General features: G+C 38.8%; 1 protein-coding gene across 6 annotated transcripts in view; it reads left to right on the top strand.

Moving 5' to 3' along the window:
* The window catches only part of STARD13 (StAR related lipid transfer domain containing 13), a 294,723-nt gene that overhangs the window by 38,539 nt on the left and 237,046 nt on the right, over positions 1–19,138 (top strand). For 3 of the 6 annotated variants that reach the window (XM_084506706.1, XM_084506700.1, XM_084506705.1), the window contains one exon: positions 6,155–7,061. In XM_084506706.1, the coding sequence (XP_084362832.1) occupies positions 6,327–7,061 (735 nt within the window). In that variant the 5' untranslated portion in view covers positions 6,155–6,326. Of the gene's footprint in view, positions 1–2,277; positions 2,528–3,986; positions 4,081–6,154; positions 7,062–12,242; positions 12,338–19,138 lie in introns of those variants that run through there. The other 3 variants (XM_084506708.1, XM_084506707.1, XM_084506709.1) reach the window with 3 other exon arrangements.

The raw sequence follows: 19,138 nt of genomic DNA, 5'->3' as shown, positions 1-19,138 counted from the left end.
GAACCTCAACCTGAAGGGAGACAGTCTTTTTCTTTCTTTCTTTCTTTTTATTTTTTTTTCTTCCCCTATGTGGTTTATCCAGTGTTATTTTTAAAGTATTTATTAGGTGTTGGTTCATTTTGGGGCCTCTGTTTATGAACAGTGTCTGCGTATGACTGGCTGCCTTTCCCATTTCATGTGGATTGCACTGGTCATATAAAAACAAAGCCAAAGTATTCAAGGGCAGTATACAATAAATTTAAGGTTTTATTTAATAACACAGATTACAGATAATGCATATGTATGCATGCATAAGCAGCTTTCACCCCTTCTTCTCTGTGAGCATTAGGATTTTCAGCAACTCCACATCAGGCTTCATGTCTTGGGTAGTTCAGTTGTAATCTTAAATCACTTGAAATTGCCTTCTAAAAGCATGCAGTCAAACAACCTCAGGCCAATATCTCATCAGAAGCTTGATTCTGCTTTTCATGGGTGCAAGACAAAAAATATTTTAGGCAGAATAGGATAGGGATTAGAGAAAAGAATAATTGAATGCAATGCTAAAAGAAGCCTAGTGGCAGAAGGAAGGATCTTAGTCTTCACAGATACATCATTCATGTGCAGAGAGACATAAACCCTCAGTTCACCATTCATACCTGACTCCTCTTTGGTACCTTCTTTTGCAAGGAAGCAATCAGGTATGCAACAGTTATGAGACTTTTCCTAGGCCATGCCTAGTCCTTCACTTTGCTGGTGCTCACTCATTGATTTTGCTCAGGACTTTAACCACTCAGTGCACAGTCTGCACACAGCAGAACAATTTGCAAAGCTGAGGCCCGCATTATGTAAACTGACTGGGATTAAGCATCTAGACAAATTCTTAGAAACTGCATGAGTTGTGTTACAGAGGGTAATTGATCACCTTTGTCGCAATGAAGCCACTGTCCCATAACACAAATCAGTCAGGACAATGTCAGGATGTTAGTACCTTGACTGGATTAAACTCAACCTCAGGCTAAGCTAATTGCACAAAATGTGTCAATGACACCTCCTGGAGCAGAATCTTTCCCTCCTCTATGTTGGGAGAAGATCTGATGTTGGTAGACACATCAGTGGGGATGTTGGTTGGAAGGCAGCACATCTGTAACTAATGCACCTGAGACAGCAGTGAATGTAGGCCCAGCTACAATAGCAAAATGTCTCTTTATCATTGTAGTTTATTGAATTTGAGAAGATATTTCGCTTTCTTTGACAATGTAAAATGAGCTTCTGTTACAGTGGAGGTGGGGACAGACAAGGCACGGTTAAAGGGAAGGCTTGGTGTTGCAGCTGTCCTGGGACCATAAACACTTCTAAGTTGAGACAAGCCTCACTGAACTGTCATATAAAGTAGTTTCTGTAAAATGGTTGCCTCGATATGTGGCTTCATTTGCTGAGTGACTCATTCATAAATATGCCAGATTCTTCACTGACTGAAATACTGCTTAACGTCAGTGAAGGCAATCAGGTGCACGAGGTGTAAGAGGAACCAACATCTAAGCACTGTCTCCCTCACTCACTGAAATGAGTCAGGAGGGACGTAGATTTGGCAGCATCTGTGAAGTGCTTCTGGATATTTCAAGGTGAAAAATGTCATCTGCTGCTGTTGGCAGGCAGAAGCCACTACACAAATAGAAGAGTGTTGCAGCTTCTGCACTTTTCCTGTTTGCTCTAATCAAAAGCAATATACAGAAAGACATACAAAATTATAACTCAGCAGTCCTCTAGCTCCATATTTCCAATGGCAATTCATCCTTTCCCTTTGCAGGCTAGATTTGCAAATAACTGGTTTAAAATCACATTTGGAAACTCGCATGTCCAGTGTGACTACGGTATAGCTCCATTTTGGAGTGCATGCAAAAGTCTGTCTGCAAACCATGATCCCACCAATATACATAAAAAGGAAGACTTGTGAAGCCTTGGTAGAAAATGTAGGTGTTGAAGAAGCATAGACAAACAACAATTAGAATTTGAAAAGTGACATGGGAAGCCAATTTTGGTATTCCTTTCTATTGGAATTATTACATCAAAAGGCATTTTGTAGCTTCCCTTTTCAAAACCTGACAGTATGCAGAGTGTTTGCACTGGGAACCTGGCTCCAGGTGCTCCAGGTGATAAAGCAGTGCATAATATTCAGGTCTGGCACAATGTGAGGAATGAGGTCACACTATTTTTAGAAGTGCCTGGTGATCCTACGAAGCATGCTCATGATCTCTCTTTTTACTTTTTTTTTTTTTTTTTCTCTCCTTTTTTTTCTGTCTTTTTCTGTGAATAATTTGGCCGGTGCTTGCAGAAGGCTGTTTTAGCCCCAGGGATTCTCACACATACTTCTGTTGACAGAGTTCTTGTGCAGCAAGCAAGCTGAAATGCCTTTTGTTAAGGATCTGCTCATTTCTTTTTCTGTTCTGCCCCAACGCTTGGAGGATCTTTTGGCTACTAACTGAGTTCCTGTTGTTACGCTTATGGAAATTAACTGAATTGAAAAATATGGGGTTACCTTGCAAAACAGGTAAAATTATCATCAGGAAAAGAAAATCCTAATCTCCTAATTTGCTGTTAGTTTGTGTGTTTCACATTCTCTTGGCTTGTTTGTTTAATTTTTCAGGGGAAGATTGTTTAAGTCAATGGGAAATATTAAACAACATCATTGTGAAAGGGAAACAAATGCGCTAGGGGCTGAGGGGTAGAAGCTATTTTGGATGAGTGTTGTTCCATTCCAGCCAAGACCAGGACTTGATTTGGTGGTTAACTGTGTCACTTCCCATTTAAACTTTCTTCTAAAAAGTATGAAAATTCCATACATTCACATGCTCTGCAATGCCAAAATGGAGAATGGCTGTTGAAATGCACTCGTGCACTCATTTAATCAGTGTTTGCAAAGTTATTTTAGGTGACTTGCTGTCCTTGTATTGACTCAAGAAAATATACACAAGTAAAATCCTCCTATTTAATGGTTAAGCCTAATATGTGCTTTTGTGTGTGTGTGTGTGATCTTTGTGCAAAACTTGGTGACTTTCAATACAATTTTTGGTTGTCTGGGCAAAGGAGAATCAAGCCAAGAGAGCATGATACACAAAAATTTATCTGTGAGTCTGCACAGATACCTCTGCTTGCACCAAACCGTAAGAAAATTTTCCTTCCATATCATTTCACTATCTGTACCTTGTACCTATATTAATCCATTGCTGATTTGTACAAGCTTTCATTGGAAAGTAAAATTCAATTTGTAAGTTTTATTTTTTTGTGTGTGTAAAACCTGAAGTTGATTGGATATTACACCCAGATATGGATTTCACATGTTACCTTAAATATATATATATCCTGTGTTGCTTTTTTTGTGCTCTTCCTTAAGCTGTTTTGGAGTTGGTTTTAGTTGGACAGTTAACTGTGGTAGTCCCTACATCATCCCTCTAGTCAGAAAAAACACATATATGTCCAAATGATTTTTATTTTTCAACATCTTAACCCACACCAGTGACTACTGGCACAGCTAATGCTACAGTATATGCTGAGAATCACATGTGCATATGAAAGGAATTTCCCTTCTTAGAAAGCCTCAAAAACCTTTTTCAGAGAAATTATTATTTTTCAGAGCTTATAAGTGCATACATTTATAACTGTGGTGATAATTATCTTACTTTGCAGCTCTGTATTAGAGGCCTTTTATAACATGTACAGATTTAGCTCTGAATGTTCAGACCTCTCTGAGCTACACATTTTGCTATGGGCAGGATTTCCAATCCATAGCTCTGCCAAAAATGTTCAATTTTTAGGAGCTTTGAATGTCTATGTGTAACTTTTTATAAAATATGGAATTTGGTATTTTGTATGAGTCTTTTTGTGTTTTTTTTTTTTGTTGTTGTTGTTTTGTTTTTTTTTTTTTCCAGTCACTACTAGGTCAAGTAAAAAGATATGTTCCACAGGATGTGTGGGTAAACTCACACTCTTTTCTTACCACTTCCTCTTTAGAGATTTCTTGCACAAAAGCAGCCTGCTCCTGCATGCTTTCTTTGTCCTGACTTCATCGTAAGAAGAACAAAAAAATAAGAAGAGTCCAATGAAGTAAGAAAACCTAATAAAAGGAAAAACTTTTTCATGCCTTTTTAATTAAACTGCAGAAATTACAGCTTCGCACCACATCCTATAAAACTGAAAATCATATGAACAAAAAAGAACTAAGCAAAGTTTAAAAAGAAGATAAACATTTATTTTATATGCTAGAATATTCAGAGATAACAAAAATACAATTTTTTGCAGTGATTATAATTCACATTTTGGAGTTTGAGCATCATCTTAAAATACTAGCAATAAATAATACATAATTCACTTGCCCCATGCTTGCATAGCGTATAATTTTTGTAGCTTTTTCTGGACCATTTTAAGCTGTATTTTTGTTTTGTTACAACAAAGTTGTTCCTACAAACACAGAGGTGTATTCCTGCAGGTGTTATCACAGTACAGCCTGCTGAGCAGCGTTACCAGAACTAAGGAGGGTCCAGGGAGCAGGCCAAGGATGGCCAATTTCTGCCAGAAAAAAAAAAAAAGGATGACATTAGGGAAGGGTGAGGACAGAAAAGAGAGTTTGGGTGGGAGCCCTGGAGACCTGGGGATTTCTAATCCTGCTGGAAGCTTCTGAGACAATGAGGGCTTCAGATGCAGGTTTGTCACTTGCATGTAGACATTGCAATCTTCTATTGTGTAAAAAAAGACATGGGATGAGATTCTTCGTGCCTTTGTCCATCTAAAAGTTGGGTGACAGGTGTAAACATTTTTTCTAGCCTACCTTCATAGTTTTGGATAAGGTGGTCATGCTAGGAGGGCGACTCATCTCATGCCAAAATAGGTATCCAAGATAAGCGAGAGCATTTACCTTCAGGAAGTATTTTTCTCCCTCCACTGACTCCAGCAGAAGGCCAGACAGCTTACAATAATGTCAGACTTTTACATAGCCAACTATAGCTGAGGGGAAGGCTATCTAAATTGTGCATACCTGCATGCTCACCCCTTCTACAGCTGAAGTTTACATGAATAATATCATGAATAATGTTAATACCATGAATCTAAATATTCTATGCACAATACTCTTTCTGTTACCCAAGGTATGTCTATAAAACTAAAATATATACTCACCAGCAATAAAATACACCTCGCTGGTGTAATAAAATACACTGCTTAGCTTATGGCACAAGCAGTGACAGGCGCATCACATGCCAGCATCTTACTCTGCTCGCTTCCCACTTTGACAATCACAGCGCTGCCTTCTGACAAGCCTTCCCCATCAGTGACAGGCCTGCCACGTACATCAAAGGCGTAAGCTTCTCTTCTTATTTTGAAAAGCTTCTGTTCTGCTTTGCTGTCTCCCAGATGGAGTACTGAAACAATCATTAAAATAAATACTATCAATATTCAATCTGTCACAAAAAAGTAAATTACATCTAAGGGTGAATGTAAGCTACTCAGTGATGCAAGATCAGTTCCCCGCTGCTCCTGTCTTCCTGTGCATTGGAGGTCCACAGACTAGAAGCGAGCACAGAAGTTAAGACTGATTTAAACCAGACATGGGCAACTCTGACGTAGAACTGGAGCTTTCCATATTTTTAGCCTTCTCTTTTTGCTTTGCAAATTTATTGGAAATGGACAGGTGCTGCACTGCATTGGCAATTCAGAGGAGGCGAGTGACAGAAAACTCTACCTGTATTGAAATGTTCTTCCTTTTCTGTCAGCTCCTTTGAGTCCTTGCCCTTCCTCATGACATTTCAGTAGCTTGGCCAAAACACTGTAAAAGTTCTCAATAATTGAACAGACAAAAAAAAAAAACACGGTGAATAAGAAGCACATTTTGTAAACAAGCATCTATCTAACATCAGGTTGAATGACTCTGATCCATTGTGTCAATAATAATAATATTTTAAAAACCATTTCTGCGTTTGCCAGTTCTTTCCTCATCTTTAAGGTAAAGAAGTCAAGGTTCATGATGTTTTAAGTTCATTTAATCTGCGTATATCTAATATTTTTGAAGAGAGCTGTAAGTAAATTTGATACAGGAATGTCGTATTTCAGGATTACTTCTACTGATGCATTCCAGTGCAAGCCTGTTACCATCAATAATTTTTTTTCTTTTTCTATTATTTTTCAGGAAGAGAGGGGATTCAGAAAATTGATATAAGAATTGAGGCATTAATAATGATTGTGTGATCATGGTTTTGGAAAAATAAGGAGGTATTTCCTGGCTACATATGTGAAGTGATGTATCGTAAGAAAACCAAGAATGAAGTCATTTTGATCTCTGATGGGTGAAGCTCGTTGGAATGGAAACCAACATCTATGCAGAAGGACAAGGCTCGCCACATCTTACCACTAAGTGCCTGGGGACTGCAAAGGGAGCAAAGTGTGAAGAATTCCAAAGAAAGACAGAACAGGAAAGTACATCTGAATTTCAGGATGTTTTACTGGAACCTGAGTTGAGTTTGCTGTCTGTGGCATCCCTATTAGACCACAATGACACATCCTTGCGACCTAGCAGGGATGCAAGGTGTGTTAGTGTCAGCAGTCAGTGTGAAGCAGAGCAGCTTCATAAGGAATTGTTGTGTTCTGCAAGGCACACGCCAAAGGAAGATCCTTTAAACCTTCCCTTGAACAAGGAATGGCCACTCCTTACAGGAAAAACTTCAGACAGAAAAACAGAAAGAAGTCACGAGATCAGAGTCATAAAACACAAACCAAGTGCAATCACATTTTCTGATTTTGAATTTTTACCACATGAAGTTAATACTGAGCTCCATATTTGTGAGGCAGGGGGTGCAGGAGATTTTTCATCTGAAGAGGAAAAAGCAGATGGCAAAGACGATGATGATCTGTTTACAGAGCTGCCGCTGTATGAGGCTTTTTTCAATGGTCTCCACAGAAGGAATGTTTTCCCAAGAAAGCAAGCTAAACATGAACTTACTAAGGATCAACACATCTGTCATGGAGAAGACTGCAATGATCGTTCCAAAAAGGAATTGAAGGACCATGACAAGGAAGAAAAACACATGGAGCTGGAGGTAATAGACGCTACTCTTTTGTTCCAAGTGTGTTTAAAATAAGTGGTATTATTTAAGCTTGGTTACAGGAGAATTTACACAAATTTTTATACAGAGATAATGAATGTTAATTACATAATTAGGAATATAAACTTACAGCAAAATATACAAAATGTTAAAAATATAATGCTAGGCTTTTACATTACACAAATCTATTTCTTCAGATTGGCCAGATTTCCATTGGATTGAACCTCAAACAAGGATTGCTGTTTTCTTTTCAAATGGGAACATTGGCTCAGTTTCCCTTGCTTCTAGAAGATCATATATCATGCCCCATACAGCAGATATTCCTGGCTATTCCCTGAGTCTATTGACTGTCCCAAAGGGATACAGCTCTGGTTTCCTAGAAGAGTAGCATATATTTCTTTATGCTGAATAATGGACATTTTTAGAGTAGAGGCACCACAGTACTGCTCCTTCTAACCTACAGCACTGCTAAATAACAGCACTTTCTGTATTCTTATTTCAGTAAAATAATACAGAGTACAGGTGACCATCAGGTCTATAATAAAATAAAAAAAAAGTTTTTATCTGTAATGATGCACATCCTGATGCTGCGTAGACCAACGTCCATAATGAATAGACAAGAAGATTTAGGATGAACTGAAATACATTCCGTAAGAAGAATCATCCAACTATAATCCTTCCTAAAAAAAAAAAAAAAAAAAGGGGGGGGTGGGGAAGGAGGGGGATGAGTAAATTAGCTGTTTTATTTATTTATTTATTTATTTATTTACTTTTAACTGGAGGAACAGAAGCTTCCCAATAGAATAAGCAAGGCTTTCCCCCTGCTCCCAGCTGGTGACAAACCAAATGCCTGGAGCTAAACATGTTTATCCTTGGAGTAGTTCAGCTCTAGTACAGAAATATGATGTGATTCCAAACAGTGGAGAAAACAAACTCTTAAAATTCCAGCGTTCCTGAAATGGCAGCAAATCTTGAACTGCACGTCCATCATACCTTTCTTTCCTCTCTTTTCCATTCCTCCTTCATTTTTAAGTTATTTTCCATATAAAAATAGTTTTCCCTTGAAATTCAGGGTGGAACTCTCCTTTTTTTACCAAGTTTCTTCTATTTTTCTTTATCTCTCTATTTTCTTTCTTTTACTTCTAGAGCTTACAACACAGAGTTGCTTCATTGGTTTCTGATTAAATCAAAGAAAGGAAGCAGGGTCAGGACTCAAATGTCCAAGTCAACATCAAAATTATAGTATATAATGCTTAGTTACTTCTCTCCTTTCGTAGTGATCTATCTCCAGTTAGGGGTGACTAATTCTGACCTTAACTGAGTGGTAGATTTGTGGCTGCATTTGACACTGATCCCAGTGTAAGTAGGAAAGACATCAGCTCACAGAGAAATATTACAGATTTTCACAAAGTTTTCACAAAAACGTTTCTCAGCAGCTACTATTAGAAAACCAAGGCCCAGAGATGGTTCCAAAGCAGTGCACCTTTGGATGCAACACTGACCCTGAAAGATCCTTGTGGCACATGGAATATTAAATGATTGCATTGGTCCGCTACCCTCAGCCAAGGCTTGCTTCCTCATTGACTCAGACACAGTATTCCAGAGGTTCCCGTTAATGTAAATATATAACAAAATGCATGCACAATATCCCTTGGATTCTGTTTACTGAAGGTCAATCCTATAGATAAAAGGGAAAGGCTGGGTGCTGCTGTCATTTAGTTTACTTTATATCTATGCCATAAAATAAACTCAAGGATGCAGCCTGTAGTGCAAAATAATGGATTATAAATTGCCAGACAAGCATGTGAAATTACCTAGTAAATCTCTGAGAATGTGTCAAAACATTTCAAAAACTGTACAGATGCAATGATGCAGTCCTGGTTTTCATTTTTTTTCCATGTAAATAAGTATGTATCATCCTAGAAAAGCCTCCAAGAATTAAAAAGGGATTATCTTGTCTCTAAAATTTTAGCAGCAGTCATGCATTAGTACTCAGACCAAAAGCTCCCCCCGTGACTCTGTTTCAAGCCTGTGCTAAGCAAATGTATATCATTGTCACATTATTTATTTGTGTTATGTAGACATGGGGCTGTGGAAGAAATGTCTTTTTGCAGGAAAGAAAATGAAATAAAGACAGCATGGGGTAAAAAAACGTTGTCAAAAGCAACCATTACTGCTAAGCCTCAGACTTAAAGGTAGTATAAAAACCAAATCCTCTCGACCACACAGATCCAGGCTATCACAGGTAACACCGTGGCCAATACCTGGCTGAATCTTTGCTCACAGTGAAATAGCAATTAAAATCAACCCTGCAGGTTCATTCCTCAATAAATGAACTTGTTCTTGACTGCAGAGGGATGTATCCCCTATTTTTTGATGTAGACAGTAGGAAGGGCTGGCACCTGCCCCATGCTGGGGAGTACAGCCCCTTGTGGGCAGCAGCAGTGAGCAAAGCTGGTGTCCGAATCTCCTCTTAAAACAGTTGTTATGGGCATTGGAATAGTAATTGTGGAAATCTCTGAGTGTGGTGAACAGTAAACGAGTACAGAGAAGATGGAAAAAATACAACTTGTGTATGTTGCCAATGCTGCTACGAGCGGAAGAAACGCTGCTGAAAGCAATTCATATAATGGTGCCCATGAAAAAATGTTCTTTCCCTTTGTCCAAAGGCATACAGAATCTGCCTGTTCTGTGTCATACCAGATAAATGACACTTCTGTTCGATTTATGAATGCGCTGTGGTCCCTGAGTCTCCACCCTTAGACCAGTCCCATATATATTTTCCTATGCTTTCCTTGTAAAGAAAAAAATTGGCAGCTGTTTTTCCTTTTCAGGAGCCTGTAATCAGTAGTGTATTTAATACCCAAGTAGACTTCTTAAAAGAAAAGTAACATTGATTTCCAATGAGGGAGCAAAATTTTGAAGATTTACAAGCATGTCGATATACACGTCTGAAATATTGTTTATGTTATTTCTCATTTTTGAATGGTAATCTAGGTAAGAGCATGGCTAGGACAGCACTGTAGAGATTCTGACCTCCTCTCTGTCATAATATCATTCATATCCTTCTGGTATTATTTATGATCATCGGGTTTTGTTCTAGGCAGCCCTGAAGAGGCGTCTTGAGCCATTCTTCCTTGCTTGTTTTCCTTCAAGCCTTCAGATTAAACTACATGCGTTCTTTGTCCATGTAACCAGCTCAGCATGCAGTGGCAATAAATCTTGTGGAATAGCTTCTGAAACATAACATTTTTCTAGATTTCCATTTCTTCTGACTGTACTGAGCAGGGCCCAGCTGATAACCATATTTAAGCAGGAACTACCGTGCAACTTGACATCAGTGCTCTTACCCCATTCTTACATCACTTCAAAACAATGCGCATTATTTTCAGGAGCAGCATTTCACTCAAAAAAAAAAAAAAAAAAAGACAGATATTAGGAAAAAAATAAAAGGATTATGTGATCATAGCCTTGACAAAGTGAATTATCATGGATCCTCCCTCTCCTCATTGAGGGTACAGAAATTCTGCTGATGTTGGGGGCTGCTGCAGAGATGCAAGCGTTGTCTTACACATGGTAACAAGCTGGAAACCCTCTCTGGGACAGCTTCAAAGCATCTCTTGGGGGAGCCCATCGTAGCTGTTTTAACAGCCAAACACAGGTTTCTGTCTCTGCTGACATTATTTAGGGCACCTAAGTGAGTTGTCAGAGCTTCCTCTCAGAGAGAAGGGGCACACCAGGATGTCCACGTGCTGGGAAGGACCAGCTTTGCATCATGCATCTTTCCATGCACTGAGGAAGATCTAAAGCCAACATGGTTGTTTTAAAGCCAGGTACTGATGGTGTGATACCTGCACTGAGTGTTCCCTTACACAGCGGGTTTAAACAAAGGGCAAGATACCACTCCCTAGGTGCATGGGAGACAAGATGACCCAAACAGATAATTCAGATAATTAAGGCAGTATTCAGAATTAATATAATCATCAGGGTTTGGCTTTCAGGCTGTAGACCCACAGATGTTTGCAGGAGACTGCACAGCCCTGAGACTGGCCTGTACAATATCAGTAGTCCTTGTGTACAATATTGAGTAGCATTGATGGGGCAGCTGTGCCATTGCCTTCCTCCCGGAGTAAATCTTTGCCTGTTTTAAATGAAACAGGAGACTTGTGAAAGCTCTGTCGCTTTTGACGTTTAAAGCTAAGCCAGCTGAATTCTGGCAGTGGTTACAGAAAACAGTCCTTTACTGGCAGGAAGATGGATGATCTGGCTTTCCACTTTCTCTTTCCTTGATGATTCACTTATTTTCATTAATTTGCTTCTTCCGTCCTTGTATTACAATTAGGTAAATTTTACCCTCATTATACCATCATTACTGAGTGACAAGTTTGACAATCGCTGTATAAGCTTAGACCACAAGTGCTTAAATTCAGGGTGGAATAATTTACTGAGATATAATGGGGAAGTTTCCATGGTACCTGTCCTACATTTTGTCTGATTCTGGCCCGTGTTCTGTTTTCCACAGAAATTCACCAAAGCAGGAAAGCAAGAAGAGAAATAAATAAGGACATGTAGGAGGAGATAAATACTCAAATATTTATTCAAAGATACAGTCTTTGAAATTAATTGGAATTCCTTAAAAGACATGTATTCTTCTGTGTGGTTTGTAAATATTTTAGTTGAATAGTCATATCCAATGAGAAAGGAATCCAAAAATTTGAAGTTTGGGACGATGAATTTGCTTCATTCAAATCCGAATGAGCTAATTCAACTTAAGTGATCAAATCAGAGAAGTTGTGAGGCCTGCAATTTTGATCCAAAATTGTACCTGCCAAAGGAAGCTTCTTATGCTTATATTTGAATGGCTTAAATTCTGCTCAGTCCTTGTGCTTTGTGCATCCCTGCTCAGTGCCTGGCTTGGACACTCCAAAGCACTTTTCCAAGAGGTACTTTCCTGTTTTCATTAATGAAGCTCTGGAGCTTAGGTGGAATTTAAGCTATCTGAAAATTGCCCTGCAATAGCCTCATCTTCTCTGATTCAGTTGTACAAGAGCAAAAACGAGCAAGGAACTTATTAGAGTAAAGCACAAATTCCTTCTGCCATTCCTCCCGTACTTCGGAAGTTTGTTCTTCTCTTTACCCTAGCAAACTGAGACTCCAAAACTAGAGGAGGAGAATGGCTGCAAGCTTGGGATGGCTTCCTCGCGAGAAATAATACAGTTATTATTATCTCCCTTTTGCTCATCTTCTGCAGACATGGGATGCCTACCCAGGTAGGAGAGCCAGGTGCTGAAATAATGATTGCCAGGAAAACAGAGCGGTACCTTAAGGGGAGGAAAATGGGAAATGAGTTGTGTAAGACAGGACTGATGTAGCTTTGTACATTCACATTTCCTTGGTGTGTCTGTCAGACCTGGGCTTTCTGTGCTTCAGTTATGCATTCTCTGATAGGTGGAAATGCCATCAGTTGAACTTTGCAAAGTTTCTACCATTTATTCCTGTTTTCTGCCTGCCTGGGAAGGAAGTTGGGGAAGTTACTTTGGCAATGATGGATTATTATCAGTCAATAAATAAACAAATCAGCTCATAACAATAATGTCAGACAAATGCTGGTTTAGAAACAGGTTCTAATTATTAATTTAAAAGAAAGAGTCTTTATTAATTTCAGGAATTTCAGGTATTAATGGTGAACACAACATTTGTACAGAGTTCATTTTTCTTTAATCCCCCTTTTCTTAATAATGTGACAATTAGGATAGGACATTTCTTTTGTCCTACTTTTTACCATGATTGGAGAGAGCTGCAAATGTAACCTCACATCTCACTAATGTGGAAATTAGCTGTACAGCTGTTTCTATTACGAAATTACAGGAACTTTGGAAAATAACTAGTCACAAACATTAAATCAAGGACATGCTGAAAGATCATATCAAATTCAAAGAGATTTGGTGTATTCAGATCTTGCAGGAAAACATGTAGATAGCATCAAAAGGACTGTCCTTTCTCCTCCGTAGACTCACATGCTGCTTACATGTTTTAATAAACATGCATGATTCACTGGTCATTACTAGAGAATTCAAAATTAAAATGCATAGGCCCTGAGAAAAGAGGCATGTTGTTGATAGCAGCAGATCTTTGAAATCACAAGACTGTCATCAGCAGGCATCTCTGGGTGCTGGGCTGAGATTGGAGAAGACATATACACACTGGTTTTGTACAAAATAGCCTATAAAGTATTTTTGGCAATCCTAACTTGGTCTCTGCCAAAAAACTCCTGAAGAAAAGCTGTGATATGAGGGGACACGATTCATCCTTTTTCAAAAGCAAAGCTGACAAGCAAACCTCCATTTGATGAATGGAACAGGACTCAAAAGATTCAAAGAACATTTTTGCAGTTGGACCCTTCAGGTGTTTTGAAGTCATTTGTGCTGTTACAATAGCATCACTTTCCAAAAATTTGTAGTATATGTTATATATTGCCTATAGAGTGAGATTCTGAGAAAATAAAATAAAATAAAATGCCTGGAGAAAAAAAAAATAAAGAAAAACAGATAATGTATTCAAAAAAAACCAACTCACCTGGATTTTCAAACTCTTTCAGAAAATGTACCAAGTACCTTTCAGCTTTCAGTGCTGAATTAAATAGTAGGAAATTACAGAAGGTGACATTACTGAGTTACACTGCACAGTGGGAAACCCTCAGGCTGTTCAAGTTAATGTGTAAAACTTGGGCCCTTAAGTAGCTTTCAAAATACTATGGAAGATCTTTAGGCTGGCAGTTTCCATAGTGCAGCTGCCTACCACTGGTGTCTGACAAAGGTTTTACGTTGCCTGTCCTGGTTGCAGCTATCGGCATGGGGCAGAGGCTGTGCTGCCAACAGATTGTGCTGCACAGCCCCAGCACAGTCCCACAGCAAGAGAGTAAAAGAGGTGTATCAGGATTCTCCTTTACAGATATTTGGAAATATCTGGAATCTGTGCGATGTGAGACCAGTCAATCCTCTCGTCTATCTCTACAGAAGTCAACAGAAAATAAACCCTAAGTCAAGGCTCTGGTGAATTCCTCTGCCAGGGCATGAGAACAGGCACCCCGAGAATTACAGACTCTTAGATGGGGGGAACCAAAAGCAATGTGTAGCAATCTGCTCATCTACGTACCCTTGAAATGAAGATGTTCCTCCAAAGTGCAGATGGAGATTCTGGATAAATGGAGGGATGGGCAGTAGGCAGAACAACTTGTGAAATGGGAAATTATAATAAAAATGGAAGTAGACTGCTCTTACCTATCCAAGTATCTTGGGCAACCAGTGCTTCATCCATTCTCCAAACTACAAGGCCTGCCTAGTTTTGAATTACTTCAGCACAAAGCCTTTTGCAATCCAGCTGAGGGAAACCTCCTCTGAATTAGTTTGGAGTTCTCCAGAAGGAAAAAGGACAGGACTTTTAGGCCAATTCCTGCATCAGAATATTTTTTCCTTCCAGATATTACCTTCACTAAAATCTCACCAGACTTTTGTATTACAGAGCTCTCTTTATCCACACCTTCTGCAGATTCTAAGAAATTCTTTGGCATTTAGGTTTTTTATCCAATGTTTCAAAAACTGGGTCTGGAATAAGTCAGGTCAGGTTGACGATCTTGATTTGGTGACCTTGAAGGTCTTTTCCAACTTAGACAATTCTATGGTTTTATGCTTCAGTGCAAAAGATTTAACAGCTTATTTATGCTGTGTACTCAGAGAAAAGTCTTCTTGCCTTAGTCTAATCTTTATGATGATGTATTCAGTGATGTGCCATATAATCTCTAAGTTTTGCATTTATTATTTATAGTTCCTATTGAAACAGTGTAATGGTGAAATTTCAGTAGCTATGTAACAAGGATTTTGCAAAAGCCTTTGCAGTTAGTCTAGGGACTGATTTACATGAAATAAAATGTCAGAAAAACTGCTAAACCTGCCAAGTAGCAATGGAATATAAAACTGCAACTTGTATTTCATTCCGTAACACATACATCATGTGTAGAAACCAAGAACAAATATGCAAAGCCAACAACTAGAAGAAAAAATACACCCGATATAAAATAGCCCTGATAGCAGGATGGAGTTGGCAAAGAGATGAACGTGTTTTAATGAAGAACATGCCTGACCAGGATCGGTGCCTGTACTGACCTAGACTGAGCACCTACACTCTGGGAGTTCACCTCAAGCTGTACTTTTATCTGCTGTGTGATCACACTTCAGTAACATACTACAAATAACTGTAGCAATAGATATGTGAGGGGAAAAAAATCATGTTTGGGAGATGCAAGATGATTAAACTAAAAAAGATTACCCCTGGAAGACAAAAACATTCCGCAGACCCTGTTTTGTTTTGTTTTTTTGAAATACTATGATGTAGCTCTTAAGCAATCAGCCTCTAAGCATGTGATTTCTGCAGTATTTGTACTGCATAAATACCGCAGTATTTGTACTTTGACACAAAATGGAAGGCTATCCAGATTTGAAAAGAGAAAAATAGTATTAACAGAGAGAAACAGATTCAAAACGAGAGAAACAGATTCAAAAAGTCTTAGTGGGAAACCCCCATGCTAGGCAAGCAGGGATGGACTCCATTCTTTCTGAAGTAGCCAGAAGTGCATTAAACAGGCTCAGAAAATGCTTTTGAAACCCAACTTTTCAGACATGGTAATGGCAGACAGCAAAGGCATGTGAATGGCAGACAGCGAACTAAAACTGATGCTTCAGGGTTCTCAGATGACTTTAAAAAATAATTTACTGTGAATACAAACAATAAAAAATAGCAAATTCTATGATAGGAGGAATTGCTATGCGTTGGAAAGTGTAGCTTCTCTTCTGTGCGTTGTTTCCACTTCTGTGTAAAGTGCCTAAGAAAATGAGTTTGAGTTGCATTTAATGGAATGCAAATGTCTAAGACCAAAATAAAAAGTCTTTTCTAAAAAGTCTTTTAAAGGTGACTTTAAGGTGACTTTTTAAGGTGGCTTTTTAAAAGTCACCTTCAGGTGTTCCCCTTCAAGTCCTGCTTTTCTTACTTGGAAGTTGTCTTCAAATGTTTGCAAATGCTAAGGAGCGGCCGCACAAGCTGTTCAGGCCACTCAGCATTTAATTCCAGTGCAAATTAAAATCCCTCTTTGATAGCAGCAAGTATGAGGTTGAAAACAGGAAAAAAATAAGAAGGAAAATTCAAAGAAAATAAATGGTATTTTCTTTGAATACCATGGTATTGGTAATATGGTATTATTACCATAATAATAATGGTAATATAGATCCAAAAGAATCTTCTAGGTATAGCAGGGCAAGTCAAAACATTTAGTTTTGCGAGGGAAGTTATTTCTAAAATTGGGGTTACTTCAGTTCAGAAAAAAAATCTCCCCAAAGACTCCCAGTTCTTCATGACAGTGAATGACTCCTCAGCCTGGGAGTGAGCGAGGTGTCAGGAGCCTCCAGCAGCTTGCTAGGTGGGCTACAAAGGAGCTCGTACAGCTTCACTGGCAGGTAAAGGTATTTTCCCCAGAGGAATATTGTCGAAATTAAACTGTCTTTGACAAGCAGTTCAACTTTGATGAATCAACAAATATCAATCAAAACATTATTTGTAAGAAATAAATAAACAAACACATTCCTAAAGAAAATGATATCATTTTTGGCATTTTAAATTTTACATTTAAACATATTTTGGGTGCGCTGCAGCAAGACTGGTTTCTACCTTTTTCTACCCAGCCTTATTGCAGCAGAGCTGAACTACTTACTGACCAGTTTATCCATTTTCTCACTGTGCGGGGGGCTCTTGCCCAATTCCCCTTGTGTTGTGTGTGTTTTGTTTTTTAAAGGTGGTAAATATCACGCCGGGACTATACCGAGGCGAGCAGGATTAGTAGTAGGAGATGAGTAGTAGGAGAGCCTGACCCTTTTTGAAGCTCCTCAAGTCCTACACTAAGATGCAATTTTAAAACTCAAACCGTGATCCTTCCAACTTCTGTCCTGGAGCTTTTGGGTACAGCATGAGAGCTTATACAGGACATAAAGGCTTCTCAGCAAGGAGGTATCCAGATATGCCTCTTTAAACCCCCAGATCTCTCAGTTCTACACACCTTTTTGATAAGGTTTCACTTGTTAATGCTATTGTGAAGTCTCTCGCATTTCAAAATACACAAACTTTGTTTGAAATACGTAAGTGGAGGAACTAGCTGAAATTCAAGCCACCTTGCATAAGGCTGGGACTTGTTTGTTTTCAGTTATTTGCCAGAGTTATGTCAGCACACCTTTTTATTTGGATTATTGTGGTTGACAGTTGTTTTTTTTTTCCTGTTGCTAAAATCTTTCATATCACATGAAGCTGAAGTTTATGTGAATACAAATACCACTGCTGATAACCACTCCATGGCAGGTTGTTTTTTTCTCTTTATTACTAATTCTCTTTGTAATTTCAAACCATAGCATTGCCCTCTTCTTTTAAAAACAGTACTTTTCCAACTATAGAAACAGCTTATCAAATAGCATAGACAGAATTTCTGAATGGTCTCAGGTATGGCACTTCACAAAGAGCCAGGCGAGTGCAAATAACATGGAAGTTACTCAAAATATAATGTATATTAGGACTGGAAGTCAGCGATGGGTAGGCTAAACCCCTGCCTGATAATGAAAACCCTGGGACAGGCTGATGTGTACAGCTTCACCTGTCCCAGGATATCCTTAGTGCTTTTGTGTCTGGAAGATTTTGCAGAAGCCCTGCAGGTTTACAAAAGCAGCTGCCTCTGATTCCTCTCTCTCGCCCCCTCCCACACCAGCAGAAGACATCTGAAGCAAGGCAGAGGGAACGTGCCTGAACCGTAATGCTCTGGTGATGAGAGCAGTTGCTGTTTAGTGACCCTCGTGCTCTTTAAAAGAAGACTGAAAGGCCTGTGACAGATTTTCTGAGCTCTAGGCCACATTCTCCAACCTTTCTGCTATATAAAAGCATTTATATGGTGTCAGCAATATGCTCACATGCTCTGGGGATACAGAATTTTTTCCTCCAACAATGATGCGTGAGGCTACTCTATCAAAGCAGCTTTTCTTCAGAATTGAGACTTAACATTTTTTTTAGGAGAATGTGTTTTATGGATTTTACCTGCGTTATCTTTTTCCCCAGCTAAAAAGGACATGCTAAAATCTATAATCACTGTTCTGTTGCTTAGTTTATGATTAAAAAGCAATGAGTCTCCATAAAATAGCACGTCCAAGGGGAGCACAATATGCAAGTCAGCATTTTGCAGTAACATTACAACATTGCCACATACTTCCCTGTTACCTTTCATTTCATTCTAGCAAGATTGTTCACAAATATGAATAGTTACGTTTCTGAAAGTTATTCTGAACACTTATAAGGTATTTACATCTGTGTTTCTGACCTCTGAAAGAAGAAATGTAGCTGGAATTTTGAGAGCTTTAAGCAGATAGCTAGTGTTAACAACTAAAACATAAGGCAAAATGCATACTGTATAAATTAGTAAGGGATTCAGGAACATAGGCATGCACAGACACACAGACATATGACTGTTCTTGTGCGTGAGGGGACAATCTTAACTTCAGCAGTTAAACTCCACCTAATTCCTTCAGCTCCTTCGTTTTTGCATATGGCAATGGAGACTCTCGTGATTAAAAGGAAAGAGCATAAAACTACAGTGGAGTGTTATAGTAGCACACCCTGTGGGTTTTCACATAGGCAGGTAGCAAGAATTTATCTCTCAGTTTAACAAAGTGTAAAAAAAAAAAAAAAGCTCAGGTGACTAGCAAGTGTCCTTGGTAGAACCATGGCCGAGAGTTTATCTGTAAGGCAATGTCTCTCCAGGTTGAAAGTTTTTTGCTGTTTTTATCTAATATAGTGACAGAGTGTAATCTGCTGTTTAAAATTACGGCATTTAATTTTAATCTAAAATGTAGATATATTCACTGTCTGTGGTCCCTGACTATCCACGGCCCTGGTAGGCTTGTTGCTCTCATTGCTTCGTTTCCTTCCCAGAGAAACGAGCGGCAGGAGACCTTTTCTCCATTAACACTAGTGACAGGACCCGCGGGAAT

Source organism: Aythya ferina (genome assembly GCF_964211825.1).
Source record: "Aythya ferina genome assembly, chromosome: 1".
In the NCBI taxonomy this organism is placed as follows: Eukaryota; Metazoa; Chordata; class Aves; order Anseriformes; family Anatidae; genus Aythya; species Aythya ferina.
The sequence above is the reverse complement of the archived record's forward strand: the minus strand, read 5'-3'. Positions and strand labels throughout refer to the sequence as shown.